Source organism: Ochotona princeps, chromosome 27 (assembly GCF_030435755.1).
Source record: "Ochotona princeps isolate mOchPri1 chromosome 27, mOchPri1.hap1, whole genome shotgun sequence".
Taxonomy (NCBI): Eukaryota; Metazoa; Chordata; class Mammalia; order Lagomorpha; family Ochotonidae; genus Ochotona; species Ochotona princeps.
In genome coordinates this window covers 7,422,706-7,437,974 of record NC_080858.1, presented here as the reverse complement: position 1 = coordinate 7,437,974, position 15,269 = coordinate 7,422,706, and the positions used below count along the sequence as shown (strand labels likewise).

The following is a 15,269-nucleotide window of genomic DNA, read 5'->3' as shown; positions in this document are numbered from 1 at the left end:
CTGCTTGGGGAGTGAATCAACGGGTGGAGGATCTTCCTTTCTGTCTTCCTCCTCACTGTATATCTGACTTTCCAGTGGAAAATAAAATAAATGTTAAAAAAAGTAATAATAATTAGTACCCATCCGAAAAGGTGGTAGGGTGGATTAAATCAATTTATGTGCATTAAGAACTACTGGCAATAATAAGAACTACTGAAGGCGCATAAAGACAAGTCCTATAGGGATTCTTGGGTTTATCAAGGGGATGTAACATTTGGTCTGTTAGTGCTCTAAAAATTTGCCACACTCATTATTAGGGTTTGGAGAGATCTGAAACTTCTGCGCCAATGTGCAAACAGAAAAGGCCAGGGTGAACAGGCAGGGTCCAGGGCGTTGGTGCTGAATCTTGTAGGTTGGACTGGAAGGCTTTTAAACATAGTCCCTCCCACATGGGCAGAATGCTGTTTTGGTCAAGGCTCAGGAGCAAACTCTTAGGTACCAGTAGTATCGTTTGCCATCTGTCTTCTTTGTACACAGGGAAGGACTTTGTTTTGCCATTTTTAGAGTCATCTATATCTTTACATTTGTTTCCAAACAGCAGCACTATTTTGTGTATCAACAGAATAAGACAGAAATTCTGCCTGGGTGTCTTCTTTTTTTTTTTTTTTTTCCTTGTGCTCAGTGGTGACATCTCCTTGTCTGCTCTCTTGCCATCCGGAAAGAAACCGTACTTCCGCTAAAGTTAGGATTACACTTCTTTTAGTGTGAACAGTTTCCGGGTGGGTACCCAGCCTTCTGACAGCACTGCCTGAAACTGGTGCAGTGGCTCATGCTGGTTGAGCTGCGTGGTCTGTGGAGCACGTTCTTGTGAAAGCATGTCGAATGTTCTGTGGCTTCATGAGACACAAAGCAAGTGGTCTTAGGGTACTTTTCAACTCCCGTGTCACTTTCTGCCGCCCGAGTAGGCATTAACCAGGAAGCTGTGTCGCCAGGGAATTTCCTTATGTACTGACCAAGCGTGCACTTGTTCGAAACTGATGATAAGCCACGGCTTGGCTTTCAATCTCTCTTTGTGTGGCTGTTTGCTTTCCTGCAGCGACTTGGATATGCCGTTTGCCAAATGGACCAAGGAGCAAGTTTGCAACTGGCTCGTGGAACAGGGCCTGGGGTCCTACCTGAATTCTGGCAAGCACTGGATCGCCTCTGGCCAAACACTTTTGCAAGCCTCTCAACAAGATCTAGAAAAGGTGATCACTTCCCTGTGTTGTTTACAGACAAGCTGGGGAAGCAAATGTGAACATAGGGTTGTTCTGTATTACAGAAAGTGGTGTGGGTGGAGCCAGCAAGAGCTTTTGAGAAAGTCTGTGTTTCTGACTGCTTCCTGCTTGTTTCATCCTGCGAGCTTCCAAAGAAGGACCTGGCCTTGATGCTTCCTTAGGGGGCCCTTAAGCTGTGGGGCATTAAAATGAAAAAGAATGATTCAGTCCCAATAACCTTAAACTTGTATCTCTTTAAAATCATTCTGTGGCTTTATCTTCTCCATGTGCAGTTCTTCTGTGCAAAGAGATAAAAAGATGGGTCCTACATTTTATGTTCACATGTAACACATTTTTCCCAGTTAGCACTTTGCACAAAGTTAAGAGTGAAATCATCACTGGGGTGCCTCAATATCTGCCTCACAAAGAAAATGAATCACCAGGGAATGTCTCCCACATCCCTGAACTGTTAGTGGTGGTCTTGGCTTCCTAGGGGCCATTTGTTCAGCAACATTGCAACAAATCACTCTTCTAACTTCATGTAGAATTGGGTCTCTGATGCTGGAATCAGAATCCTTTGATGGTGGTATCCAACCTGTGAGGATGGAACTGTAAAGTCGGTTCTTCTGTTTGTTGTCCCAGGAACTCGGAATCAAGCATTCCCTTCACCGAAAGAAACTACAGCTGGCCTTGCAAGCTCTGGGATCTGAGGAAGAGACCAATCATGGCAAGCTGGACTTCATCTGGGTCACGAGTAAGAGAGGTTTACACTGTTAAAAAACATAAGTCCTGCTGCTTTCTCTCTGCCCACCAGAACAGGTGTTCATTCCTTGGCCTTGTGAACACTGCTTACTCTCCTTCAGGATGGCTGGACGATATTGGCCTGCCCCAGTACAAGACCCAGTTTGATGAAGGGCTGGTGGATGGCCGGATGCTACATTATATGACCATTGTAAGTGATTTGCTCTGGGGTTTAGGGGAGTAAGCTAACTAGAATGTTTTCACCGTGACTTCTAGTGGAAGTCGCCTTTGAGGAGGTGACAGGTGCACTTCCTGTGAAGTTGAAGTTGCCAGGGTTTGCAACAGCCTTGGGATGCTCTCAAGTGCCCGGGTAGGCTTATTTACACTGAGCTAGCCAGAAAGTGGATGTCCTGTTTATTCAGAAATGTAAACATTGGAGTGTCCACCCTGGGTGAATTTTAAGTGTGAATGACAGCTCAATAAACATATTTTAAAGTGGAAGGTGGGGCTTGGAAGCCCTGGCAGCTGTGGGTTATGCATTCTCATATGCAAGGACCGTTCAGCAGAATTCTCCCTCTGACTTCACAGCCAATGGCTAGAAGGGCTGTTCCCTGCTCAACAGCAGTGAGAGTGATGGATCTCAGAACAACCTTGTTATACATTCTTCTCCCCTTAAGATACTTTTGTTTAAAAAGCCTCTTGTGAGCTAGGCTAAGCACCAAACCACCATGGGTATCTCCTTGAAATATGTGGAAAGTTTGGACCATCTAAGTTATGTAGGCATTTCTCAACATCAGAGAAATTGGGAAGTGCGGACATTTGAACTTACGGCTGATATAGCCTCGTCTCAGAGTGCGTGAATTCGATCCCCAGCTTCAGTTCCCGATTCCAGCTTTCTGTACATTCAGATCCTGGAAAGCAATGATAGTGGTTCAAGTGACTGGTTTGCTACTGCCTGCTTAAGAGTCCTGGATGAGGCTCCTGGCTCCTGGCTACTGGGTTCACCCTTCCCCCCTCCCCAAGCACTATGGGCCTTTGAAGAGTGAACCAGCAAATGGGGACTCTCCCTTTCTCTATCTGTCTCTCAAATAAGCAAGTTAAATTAAATACATTGACATGAGCTTCACAAGAGGAGGGAGAACTCTGAAACTCAGCTCTGAGGTTTGTTTGCTTCTCTTGGCATTGGACCAGGGTCCCTCTCTTGGTGGGCACATGCTATAAGCCTGTGTGGATGATCCCAGGACATGTGGTAGATGACATTGTGCCCGGTGTGCCTTTGAGCATTCTCCTCATGTTAATACTCAACTCTTACCCTTGTCAGTCAGTTCTCCATTTGTAGACAAGGAAACAAAGGAATTGAAAGATTAGATAACCATGTTTCCACAGTTAGAAAGTAGCAGAAACGAAGAGTGTTTTGAACCCAAGCTATTTTCAGAATGCTTATAAGAGAGAGTGTTGGAATGCTTATAATAGCTCACTGTTCCGTATGGAACACATTCAGTAAATATTTGCCTGCTTATCTAACTGGGAGTGTGTTTCCCTCCAAGTGTGAGCAAATTCAGGCTTAACATTACAGGAAGCACACAGACAGTTTATATGATCAAAAAAGGGAATAACTTACCTTGGGAAAATTGACCCTAGACATTCCAAGGGAAAAAAAAAATCTATTTTTACTGTGGCTTCGAAGATTTGATCCTGGGACAGACAAAGGACTTTAGTGGAAGAATTAATGATGAAGTCTGTACTTTAGTTAATTGCGTTATTATCTACACAGATTGCTTGGTTTTGATGAGTGCACCATGGCTATTTAAGATATAGAAGTTGGGCAAAAGGTATACTTAGGACAGTGTATTATTTTGGCATCTTTTCCACACACCTAACACTTTTTAAAGCAATTTTTTTAAGAATCTGAAAGCTTAAAAGCTTCGAAACAAAGGTTGTTTTGACTTAAGTCTATGGTAAAAGAATCCCTCCTTTTAAAAAAATCTTCAAAATATAAAGATTTCCCCAAAGGTTAGCATTCTGTTTACATTGCAATCATTATACACTCAGGTTTCTTAAAAACAAGAACCACCACCTCATAGATAAAAAGATGCAGTGAAGTGTTTGGAATAGATTTCTGAAATGGTTACATTTATTTATTTATTTATTTATTGGAAAGCTGGATATACAGAGGAGGAGAGACAGAGAGGAAGATCTTCCATCCGATGTTTCACTCCCCAAGTGAGCCACAACGGGCCGGTGCGCGCCGATCCGATGCCGGGAACCAGGAACCTCGTCTGGGTCTCCCACGCGGGTGCAGGGTCCCAATGCATTGGGCCGTCCTCGACTGCTTTCCCAGGCCACAAGCAGGGAGCTGGATGGGAAGTGGAGCTGCCGGGATTAGAACTGGCGCCCATATGGGATCCCGGGGCGTTGAAGGTGAGGACTTTAGCCGCTAGGCCATGCCGCCAGGCCCCGGTTACATGTATTTTTAAACTTCTTATAAGGTATTACTTTTAAGAAATTAACCTAGAAAATTACCAGGCAATGATTTTTATTTAACTAATAGCCTTGAAGATTTATCAGATTGAACAAACATTTCTATAGTAGATTAAGAAGCGTGTTATCAACAAGGCATGCCTGAGGTGTGCGTCTTTCTTGTTGATGTTCTGGGTGTGTTTGGAAGTAGACAAGGACGCTTATCTTTCCCCTGCCCCCCGCCCCCCCGACCTGCCTCTGAATTCATTGGTTTGGTCTGTCGGCACCTAGGAGAGTTTCCTCGCAAGGGTTGATCAGTGTGAAAAGTTGATAACTTGTGACTTGTCACTCTCACTTTCACCAAAACCTTCGTGCTGGTTGACATTGGGTAGCCGAGACGCGGGATCATCTGGGGCTAGAGCAGTTGTCAGGCCAGAGCACAGTATAGCAAAAGCATTCTGAGTTACCCTCCATCTCCATTGGGCTGCCTTAGCAAAGCCACACTCTGATCTTGGAGGAACTCGGTTGGCTCTGAGCCATGTGCTGTGAAAGGGACTTGGGGCCGTGCCTTGAATTGTGCTCCAGTGCCTGCTTTGTCTGCAGACAGTTCTCACACTTGAGGAGACAAACGTAACAAGTGAACCTGAGCAATGCCCCAGCGCAATGCAGCATGATGGAAACAGGAATTGATCTGAGCCCCGGGAAGCTGTTGGTTCAGAGCAGGAAGGGTGGTTCTGGGGTTGGCGGGGCTCCCACTGCTGGAGGGCACAGTCAGCGCCTCACTTTGCTCTTTCCCACAGGACGACTTGCTGTCGCTGAAGGTCGTGAGCGTGCTCCACCACCTCAGCATCAAAAGGGCCATCCAGGTCCTGCGCCTCAACAACTTTGAGCCCAACTGCCTGCGGAGGCGGCCCTCTGATGAGGTAGCGTCTCTCCCAGCCCCTCACCACAGGGAGGTGTCTGAGCATGCGCTTTGCACATGGGCCTGTGTCCGGCTGTGTGGGCAAGACTGAATGCAGGCCGAGGGGTTCTGGGGGACTCAGATCCAGCTCATTCACTCCTGAGCCCTTGATGGCCACCACTATGGCCCTGAAACCCAAGTAGTTTTTCAGTTTTGCTTCCTTCTTTTGTATCTGTGTGGTGTTTCCCTGGTGTGTGTGTGTGTGTGTGTGTGTGTGTGTGTGTGTGTGTGTATCTGTGTGCGAAGTTTCCCTGGTGTGTGTGTGTGTCTGTATGCAATGTTTTCCTGGTGTGTGTGTGTGTGTTTGTGTGTGGTGTTTCCCTGGTGTGTGTGTGTGTGTGTGTGGTGTTTCCCTGCCTCCTTAATCCACACCACGAGACCATCACCATGAAGACTCCCTCTCTTAAAGCAACATTTCCTTAGTGCATAAGGAAGCTAGGAACTCTGGCACAAACTCCTTAAAAGAAAAGTAGGGAGCAGGCGCTTGGCCTGGTGGTTGAGATACGGGTGTCGAGAGTCCTGCACACGTGTCAGAGTACCTGGGGTGGAGACCTGCCTCCAGCTCCCTGCCAGTGTGCACCCTGCGACACAGCAGTAAACAGCAGCTTAAGTCCTTAGATCCCTGCTGCCCACGAGGGAGTACCAGATCGAGTTACTGGCACCTGGTGTCAGGGTGTCAGCTCCCGCTGTTGCAGAGAGCAAATCAGTAGATGGGACTTTCTCCAAGGGGTGTGTGTTTGTGTGTGAGAGAGAGTAATCAATGTAAAAGACTGAGAGTTTGGATTGGCAAGCACTTGTTCCCTTCTTGGCACATTCAGCGGGATGTCGAGTAACTGCTCTCGGGGGCAGGTGTTGTAGAGCTTGCAGGTTTCCTAGTGAGACTCCTACAGGTGGCTGAAGCTGGTGGCTCTTTGTCCCCACAGAGCAGCATCACTCCCTCCGAGGTTCAGCAGTGGACCAACCATCGAGTGATGGAGTGGCTGCGCTCTGTGGACTTGGCCGAGTATGCCCCCAATCTCAGAGGCAGCGGCGTCCACGGCGGGCTCATGGTAAAACCCTGTTTATGCTTTACTGCTGACCCCTCGTTTCCTTAGTGTCAGGAGTAGGGTATTCCGGGTCCCTGATCTGAAAGTCAGAATGCTGCAGAATGCGCAGCTCTGTAAGAGCTGATGTGACAGTGTCAGGGGAACATTCCATGCCTGACCTTCACGGGACAGGTCACAGTCCAAACATGGATGGCATGAGAAATACTGCACCTTCATGTAAGGTGTAGGAGGTGTCTGTGAAGCATCGAATTTCATGCTTAGCCTTGGGACCCACATCCAAACAGCTCATTATGTATTTGCAAATATTCCGAAGTTTAAAATCATCCGAAATCTGAAACCCTTCTGGTCCCAAGTGTATTTCAGAGAAATGCTGTGTGTTTGTCACAACTCTAGCATCATTTAACCCAACTCTGCTGTGTTGTTTCGAGTGAATCTTTCAGAGTACTTCCGGTCTAGCCATCACTCGAGATGGGCTTCAAACCCACTTCTCTTTGGTATTGAACACTGTCTAGCCACAGTGCGTCTTGTGATCACATTGCAAAACCCCCAGACAGGTATAGACTGTGCATGCTGGTACTGCCTAAGGAGCTCCAGAGAGAGAGCTCCCCTGATGTGTTATGGGCAGCAGTTTGCATTTCCAAACGAGCCCTGTCACTTGCTTGCTCACTCACATGAATCAACGTCACGTCCCATCTGTCTGTCGGGGTGTAGGGGTTTGGGGAGAGGGGTAGTCATTGGAGAGAACCTTGGTGACAGAGCTTGGTGAACGACAGAGCACAGTGCACGTGTGGCTCCATCGCGTCTGACTCCTCCTGCAGGTGCTGGAGCCGCGTTTCAATGTGGAGACAATGGCTCAGTTACTGAACATCCCACCGAACAAGACTTTGCTGCGGAGGCATCTGGCCACTCACTTCAACCTCCTGATTGGCGCCGAGGCCCAGCGCCAGAAGCGAGATGCCATGGAGCTGCCTGATTATGTCCTCCTCACAGCCACGGCCAAAGTGAAGGTGGTTCTGGTTTGTCCTGTTCCATGGCTGCCCGAAGTAGAGGCTTTGGTTGTGACTGTTAGCCTGGGGGATTCTGTGTTCTGTGGTGTGAGGGTTAAAGGTCTAGGCATCGGTAAGAGAATTCATCTGGGAGGGTTTCTGCTCAAGAGGTTGGCTTGACTGGCGTTAGCAACAGCAAAGGAGCTTGATGCTGGCTTCTGCCATTGACATGTTTCCAATGTAGCGAGCCCAGGGCTTGGTTCCCAATCATCCTGGTTTTTTGTTTTTTTACATGAGCAAACTAAGGCACTATGGTGCCTCTCTGGGCAGGTGCAGCAGCGCTGGCTCGTTTCTGACCAGCCTCAAGTGTCAGGAGTAGAACCTGTAGAGATGACTCCAGATAGAACAGCCAGGAAGGGCTGTTTCTCATGCATCTGGACTTGTGGGTCACCTCCAACTCAGAGGGCTACTTCTTCTTTTAAATGCTGCTGACGTCAGCCCTCCTGCAGGTGCCACAAAGTCGCTTTAACGAGAAACAGCAGGGGACTTCAGAAAGCCCCCTAGAAAAATGAAATTATCCAAGTGCAGAAAACGTTTGAAATCTGTATCTTTCTCATACTTCATATGTTCTGCGAACTTTTTAAAGACCCCATGCATGTGCCAGCTTTTTTTCTGTTTGTGCTGTACCCCCTCTGCCTGTCTTCTTCTCACATCACTTTTCTTGTATCAACAACTCATCGTCATTGGTATTTTGTCCTGCGAGTTCTCTCAAATATCCAGATTTTTGTTTTTGTTTGATTTTCTTTTAAAGCCAAAGAAATTGACCTTCAGCAATTTTGGGAATCTGAGAAAGAAGAAACAGGAAGAAGGGGAAGAGTATGTTTGTCCCATGGAGCTGGGACAGGTGTCGGGGAGTACATCTAAGAAAGGATTCAAGCCTGGTCTGGACATGCGCCTGTATGACGAGGATGACCTGGACCGGTTAGAGCAGGTGAGCTAGCCCTGGGCACGGTGTACGAACGCCTCCTGGCTCCTGGTGCTGCACAGTCCGCCACGTAGCACATGCGCTGATGCAGGACGTCTAAAAGTCAAGAGAATGCAATAGCAGTAACCAACACTGAGACTGCTTACCGCATTCCGGCAACCGTCGAGTGAGTCCTCATGGCACTGGTGGTGTTATCCTCATTTTAAAGATAAGCCGGCCAGGTGTGAGGATAGGTAACTTGCCTATGGCCTCTTACCCGTCAGGCTGGCTCCAAGCCTGTGCTGTTCAAGTCAGTAGCCCATGATGTCCCTGCTCTGTGTCAAGGAAATGTAAACATTAAAGCAAAACATCTGGGCAAGTGTTTGGCCTACAGGTTAAAGACGCCCGTTGAGACACTCATGTCCCACATCCTAGTCCCCACATTCAACCTCTTGATTCCATCTCCCCATACATACAGACTCAGGAGAGCAGTAGGCATGGCCTAAGTCGTCAGCTTCATCGGGTTCCTGTCACCTGGGTGGGAGACACGGCCTTTCTGACTCTCAGACTGATTCAGTCTGGCCCAGTCCCTGCGCCAGTGGTGGCTGCTGGGGAGTGAACCAGCAAATGAGTTCTCTCTTAGTCTCTGTCTGTCCCTCTCTCTCTGCCTCTCAGATGAATAAAATTTTTGAAAAGTTCAGGCCTGGACAGATGGCCATCCATACTCCGTAACCCTTTGATACCACCATGAGTCCTGAGGCCAGCTGTGCCGGTACACCCCTTTCGCCTTGGTGTCCCCTTCGCTTTGTGGTCACCGAGAAAGGGCTGTTGGTGCATGTGCTCTGCTGCGGCTACCGCATCAACGCCATTGGCCCTTGTTTCCTCTTAGACGTGAGTTCATTTCCCCGTACTTCCCTTCCAGATGGAAGATTCAGAAGGGACGGTGAGGCAAATAGGCGTGTTCTCCGAGGGCATCAACAACCTGACAGTAAGTCTGTGAGGTGAACGGCCAGGGTCATTCAGATAAGGCCACAGGACTGCCTGTGCACCTGGGGCGTGGGGTGGGATGTGCAGCTCTGAGCTGCTGGCCCTTCTCGGTGATTCCCCGTCTGCGTGTTTTACAGCACATGCTCAAGGAAGACGACATGTTTAAAGACTTCGCCACCTGCTCCCCCAGCACCAGCATCACGGACGAAGACTCCAATGTCTGACCCGGGCGCAGGGCTGTACATTAGGAGCCCTTGGTCCTTCTCCCTCCGCATTCCTCCAGCACCCTTGGCATGCACAACTGGCAGTGGATTGCGTGTGTCCATTCAGTCCAACTTTGGCCCCTCAGAGAGCAGAAATGAAAAGCAGAGGCCCCGCAGTTGTCATGACGTTACTGCACAAGGGGACGCTGGTGAATGAGGCTCGGATTGTTTTTTGTCTATTTAATGTAAAAACCTGTGATATGTTCTATTTAAGGCGTTGGATTTACACTGCATATTTTGCCATGATGTCTGCATCCGTTCACATGCCTGGGATGGAGGAGCCATGAGGCAGTGACTAGCATGGGATTGCTGAGGTCACATCAGGCCTCGATGCGGTCACATGTGTGAATGGCACGCCGCCACGCTTTCAGTCTCCTCTGTAGATTGTCTCGAAGCAGTCGGTGTGCCTCCCCAGATGCCAGCCACAGCTCCACTTGCCTCTTGTCATCCTACTTGTTTTTATATATTTTTCTAAATATATGTGTGTATAATATATATATATATATATACAGTACATAGATAGAAGTTTTATTTTGTGACATAAGGAAGATGGGTAGTAAGATCACATTTTTAAAAAACAAAAAATTAGTCATCAAAATGTTCATATTCCAGCTGGTTCCAGAAGCATCCCAGTACTCCATCTTCTTCGATGACTGGATTTTAACCAAATTGATTCATCAGGTTAAATGCTTGTATATAGCATATTTTTATAGAGATGCATGTATAAAAAGTATTTTGTATACCTAAATGCGTGTATGTAAAATAGCCCTCCGTTGGCTCAGCAGGATGGCATGGGACAGCTGAAGGTCATCATGCTGGACCTGGGATCCCCTTAGCTCCTGATGAGGATGGTCATGGGATTTGATGTCCTATTAGCTGGGATGCCTTCAGGGTCACTCTTCCCCCTGCCAGGCAAGGTTTGTAGACATAATTTTTAAACAAACCAAAAGCAAAGCAAAAACTTTGACAGTGTTAAGCTTTTAATTTCCCTTCTTTGTTCAGCGCATCACAGTACTGGCATCAGCCTACACACGTTGCTTGTACATTTCCTGGGTGATCAGCAAATGGGGATTTTTGAACAAGCTAGCTCTTTGTCAGCTTGTTTGGATCAGAGTTCCAGAACTCTTGAGGCAGCCAGGATGGTTCTCTGTTGGCTGTCTGGTGCAGATAAGATGTAGTTGGTGTTCTTCCGTGACACCAAGACACATGGACGTGTGAAAGCTGCGCGAACACTATGACTCCATTTCTTTTGTATTTTTAGGAGTATTCAGAAGAATCTTCTGTTTTTCACTCAGTGCTACACAATTACTGATTGGCAGCCAAGCCCAGGAAAGGCAGGATTCCAGCAAATGGAGTGGAGGTGAGCAGTCTGGTGTATGCCAAGGGACTTTGCTTAGTAATTATGTTGATGAGCTGTGGTCTTATAAACTGTCAGCAAGTAACCAAGCTGTTGGGCAGGGAACCTGTAATACTGACTGTATTTATACATAACCAGAATGACCAGATACTCAGTCGTCTCCTTTGAGTTCTGCCATTCCAATGTATTAATATTAGACCCTTGTTGTCTTTTGGGTTTTTCTTGGCTGTGAATATATGTCACTGTTTAAAAAGCTCCCTTTTTATCAGAACCTGGCTGAAAATACCAGGAGACTGTTACAAATGCCAAATATTCATTGTTCAGGACAATACAACATAACTGATGATGTGTAGTAAGTTCAAAAGATTTTTGATGATATATTTTATTTACAAAATATTACACACTGATGATGTTGCCATGTGAAAGGAAATAAAGTCAGCTGATAATTGCCTTGTATTTTTTGCTGTTGTTATTCCATCTTCGGTCCAGGATGACAAATGAACTTTTGTTTCTGATATGGAAAACAATAAGCAAATCTGTCTGAAAGTTTGAATGCCTGTAGGCTTGAGTGAGGTTCAGAATGTGTCCACACAAAGAAGTTCTTAAGCAGACTATTTGTAGGAAGAGGTAGATGGTTCTCCTGGTTGTAACTTTAACTAACTTTGGAAAGAGGAAGTATCTTTTGGAAGATGAGTCAAGTGACTATAACCTGGGCAGGAACAGGTGTTTTGTGCTCCAAGTTGTTATCTCCATCTCAGTAGACAAGGAGGAAAATGTGAGACTGCGACACACCCAGTGGGCAAACAGGGCGGCCGTGTGTGTTTGTGGAGTCAGATATATATATAAGCTTAACTGCACTGAGTCAGCTGTAGAGTTAGCAGACTGAGAGCATATTAACAATGTGACTTCCATGTAAAACCTGGTCATATCGATCAGGTGCAGACAGAATGGGGCAGAAAACCTCACAACAGCTGGCCTTGAAGGACGGCAAGGAGGCTGTCCGTGTGTGTGAGGTGGTCAGCGGAGCCATGGTCCACGCAGCCCGGAAACTGGAGGAGTACCTGGGCTTTGAATATCCCGTGAGTAAACTCCGCCCAGCTGCCGAGACCCTCAATGAGATCTTCTTAATCCACTTCATCACCTTCTGCCAGGAGAACGGAGTGGAGGAGTGGCTAACCACCACCAAGATGACCAAGCACCAGGCCTTGCTGTTCGGGGCCGACTGGGTCTGGACCTTCTGGGGCTCCGATAAGCAGGTGAAGCTTCAGCTGGCCGTGCAGACACTGCAGATGGCTGCTCTTCCTCTCGTGGAACCCACACTCCACGACCTCCCCAGCCCAGGGCCAAGGCTGGAGGAACCCTCCGGGAAGAGAAGTCGGTTAGAGAAGCTGGACGAGTTCTGCAGATTGATAGGGGAGGATTGTCTGGGTCTCTTCATTATCTTCGGTGTGCCCGGGAAGCCACGAGACATCAGAGGGGTCATCCTGGACAGCGTCACAAGTGATATGGCCAGGAGCCATCTGCCAGGACAGGAGGCAGTGGCCCGATTTGTCCTTGACACAGAAAAGCGTGTCTCCATCAGAGAGCTGCTTGGGAACTGTCTGAGTAAGAACAACGGGCTGAGGGAGGTAGGCCAGGCTTACATTAGCATCCTATGAACTGCGTGAGTGTGGCCTGGCAAAGGGAAAGAAACTAACGCTGGGGCCAGTGAGATGGCTCAATTGGCTAATCCTCTACCTTCAAGCACCAGCATCTCACATGGGTGCAGGTTCTTGTCTCACCTGCTCCACACTCCATCCAGCTCCCTCCTCCCTGCTTGTGGCCTGGGAAAGCAGTAGAGGACAGCCCCAAACCTTGGAACCCAGCAGCTGTGTGGGAGATCCAGAAGAAGTTCCTGGCTCCAGATTAGCTCAGCTGCAGCCATTACAGACATTTGAGGAATGAACCAGAGGATGGAAGATCTTTCTCTGTCTCTTCTCTGTAAATCTGCTTTTCCAATAAGAATAAATAACTTTTTAAAAAGCAGACATTGTATTTCAATAAGCAAGCTCATTGGTGGGTGCAGTTCTGGTATGAGTTTTTTTTTTTCTAATGATTGACCATGATTATCTGGGCCAAAATTTATTCATGTCACGGTTAATGGGGAGAAAGGCACTGGCTGTGTTTTAGGAGATTTCTAATTTAACCCTTCATTCAGTTACTCAGTAATAAAGTGGAAAGAGAGAATAATAAAGTCATGTTTAGAGTCTGATTTTGGGGGAAAAACAAACGAACACGGTGTCCTTCTTGGAAATGGTGAGAGGGCGAACTCTGAAGTGTGAGCTGTGTTGTCCCTGCTGGTGGAGGGAGGTGAGTAGGGTTCAGTGATGGGGTGGCGGGGTTACAGGACAGGTTTCACTCCACTTGGGATTCCACTCCCAAGTCAGGGCTCCTGAGTGAGCCTCACATCACCTTGTCCCTTCAAGCCCTCCCTCACCCTCCCTCCTTCACCGCTCCCTCACCCTCCGCCCCACACCCTGCTCCCTTCTCTACTTATTCCTGCTCCCCTGCCACCTGGCTTGCAGTCAGAACACCCCATGGAGAGGACCAGATCAGAGGGAGGGGTCAGGAATTAGCACCCTGCTCTCTCCCCATTGCACCATCTTCACCTGGATGGCTTCTGCCCGTCTGGTCCTCCCCTGACTCCATCAGCTTGATGGTTGTGTGCCAGCCTCTGTGAGCCCCTCAAAGCTGGCCTTGGTAGGTGCCCATGCTCATGCACTAAGCTTTTCTGAGGGCAGCATTTGATTTCTTCCAGAACCTTCCTGTGTCCTGAGTTTCTGGAAACAGGAGATGACAAGGGCTACCGTGCAGGCCTGCTGTCTGTCACATGACATGAAGACGTACAGTAATCCCAGTGCATTCTGGGCTACCTCACAGGATTCACAGGATCCGAGAGGCGCGTGTGTAATTGCAGAGAGCCCTCTTCAGCTTCTGTACCCACCTTCCCATGAGCACTCTCTCTGACAGCATACCCAGAGATCCAAGCACCTCTCACCAGGCCCCCATCCCCCAACAGTTCTAGTGCCTCCCAGTACTGCCACCCTGGGGACCAAGCCTTTCACACATGGTCCCTTAAGGGATGTCTAGCCCAGTCTCCAAAACATAGCAGTCCTGGGGGAAGGGGAGAAAGAGGGCTGCTGTGATCCCCACTTCCCACTGCACTGCAGTTAAGAAAATGGGGGATTCGTATACGATGCTTATCTGTGCATCAGAAGCACACTGTAAAAACGACCTGTTGGTTGAGAAGCCCGTTGCTTCTCCCTGCTGGCAAGGTCTCTGACAGCACCACTCAAGCTCAGCTTCTGCGATCTGGGTGAATTCAAGGCTTCAAGGTGCAAATGCCAGCTCCATACTGTGTCCTAACAAGTTGAGCTGCTGCCTGCAGTGCCAGCATCTCACACAGGCAGCGGTTTGAGAGCAGCAGGTGTCCCAAGTACTTGGGTCCCCGCACCCATGTGGGAGACTTGGAAGAAGCTCCTGGCTCATGGCTTATATCTGGCCCAGCCCTAGCCTTTTCAGTTACTTGGGTCGTTAATCATTGGATGGAAGAACTCTTTCAAATAAATCTTTTTTTAAAAAGTGTAAATGTCAATTCATGCTATGTTAATGGTGGCAGATGAACATTCTATGCGTACATTAAAATGTGTATTTAGAGCACATGAAGGTAGGTAGCAGGTATCTGGCCTGGCAGCCAAGACACTGGTAAGGATGCCGCCGTGTCCCACGCTGAGTTTCCGGGTTCAGTTCGCAACTCTGACTCCAGCAGCCTACTAATTAATACACCCCTGAGAGGCAGTGGTGATGCACCAATACTCGGGACCCTGTAGCGCACACAACAGACCTGGAGGGTTCCTGGCCCTCAGCTTCTGCTGTCCCACCTTCATGAACATGTAAGTGAAGTACTGCCTCAGAGTATTCTTTCTCTGACCGGTAATGATGATGGGGGGGGGAAAGGGGGATCATCAATGCTACATACATTAAGGGCGCCATTAAGGAAAGGCGTGAGCTAGAGGTTAGAGGGTAAAGGATGCCGAAGGGAGGTCCCGGGAAAGGGGCGGTGCTTGAGAGCAACGTGACTGGGTAGTGTTTTACTGTGTTCTATTTTGTAGGAATAACGGGATGTTTGTGCCGCCAGCAGAACCAACGGACGGCGACTGTTGCCAGTACGTGTGCATCTCAGTCCTGTACCAAACACACACCAGTCTCCATACAGCCCCTAAAACGCGG

General features: G+C 48.1%; 2 protein-coding genes across 10 annotated transcripts in view; both read left to right on the top strand.

Moving 5' to 3' along the window:
- The window catches only part of PPFIBP1 (PPFIA binding protein 1), a 129,881-nt gene extending 120,032 nt beyond the window's left edge, over positions 1 to 9,849 (top strand). For all 9 annotated transcript variants that reach the window (XM_058655736.1, XM_058655733.1, XM_058655732.1 and 6 more), the window contains 9 exons: positions 1,076 to 1,226; positions 1,878 to 1,989; positions 2,099 to 2,187; positions 5,237 to 5,359; positions 6,321 to 6,446; positions 7,262 to 7,450; positions 8,241 to 8,420; positions 9,316 to 9,381; positions 9,518 to 9,849. In XM_058655736.1, the coding sequence (XP_058511719.1) occupies positions 1,076 to 1,226; positions 1,878 to 1,989; positions 2,099 to 2,187; positions 5,237 to 5,359; positions 6,321 to 6,446; positions 7,262 to 7,450; positions 8,241 to 8,420; positions 9,316 to 9,381; positions 9,518 to 9,604 (1,123 nt within the window). In that variant the 3' untranslated portion in view covers positions 9,605 to 9,849. The remainder of the gene's footprint in view (positions 1 to 1,075; positions 1,227 to 1,877; positions 1,990 to 2,098; positions 2,188 to 5,236; positions 5,360 to 6,320; positions 6,447 to 7,261; positions 7,451 to 8,240; positions 8,421 to 9,315; positions 9,382 to 9,517) is intronic.
- A 1,644-nt stretch (positions 9,850 to 11,493) lies between these two features.
- Positions 11,494 to 13,022, top strand: REP15 (RAB15 effector protein). Its single transcript, XM_004592637.2, has one exon. The coding sequence runs from the start codon at positions 11,948 to 11,950 to the stop codon at positions 12,656 to 12,658; it is 711 nt and encodes a 236-aa protein (XP_004592694.2). The 5' UTR covers positions 11,494 to 11,947; the 3' UTR covers positions 12,659 to 13,022.
- Positions 13,023 to 15,269: the final 2,247 nt, after the last annotated feature.

Coding starts and splice junctions, on each gene's coding strand:
- REP15 (XM_004592637.2), top strand. CDS start 11,948: ATGGGGCAGAAAACCTCACAACAGCTGGCCTTGAAGGACGGCAAGGAG.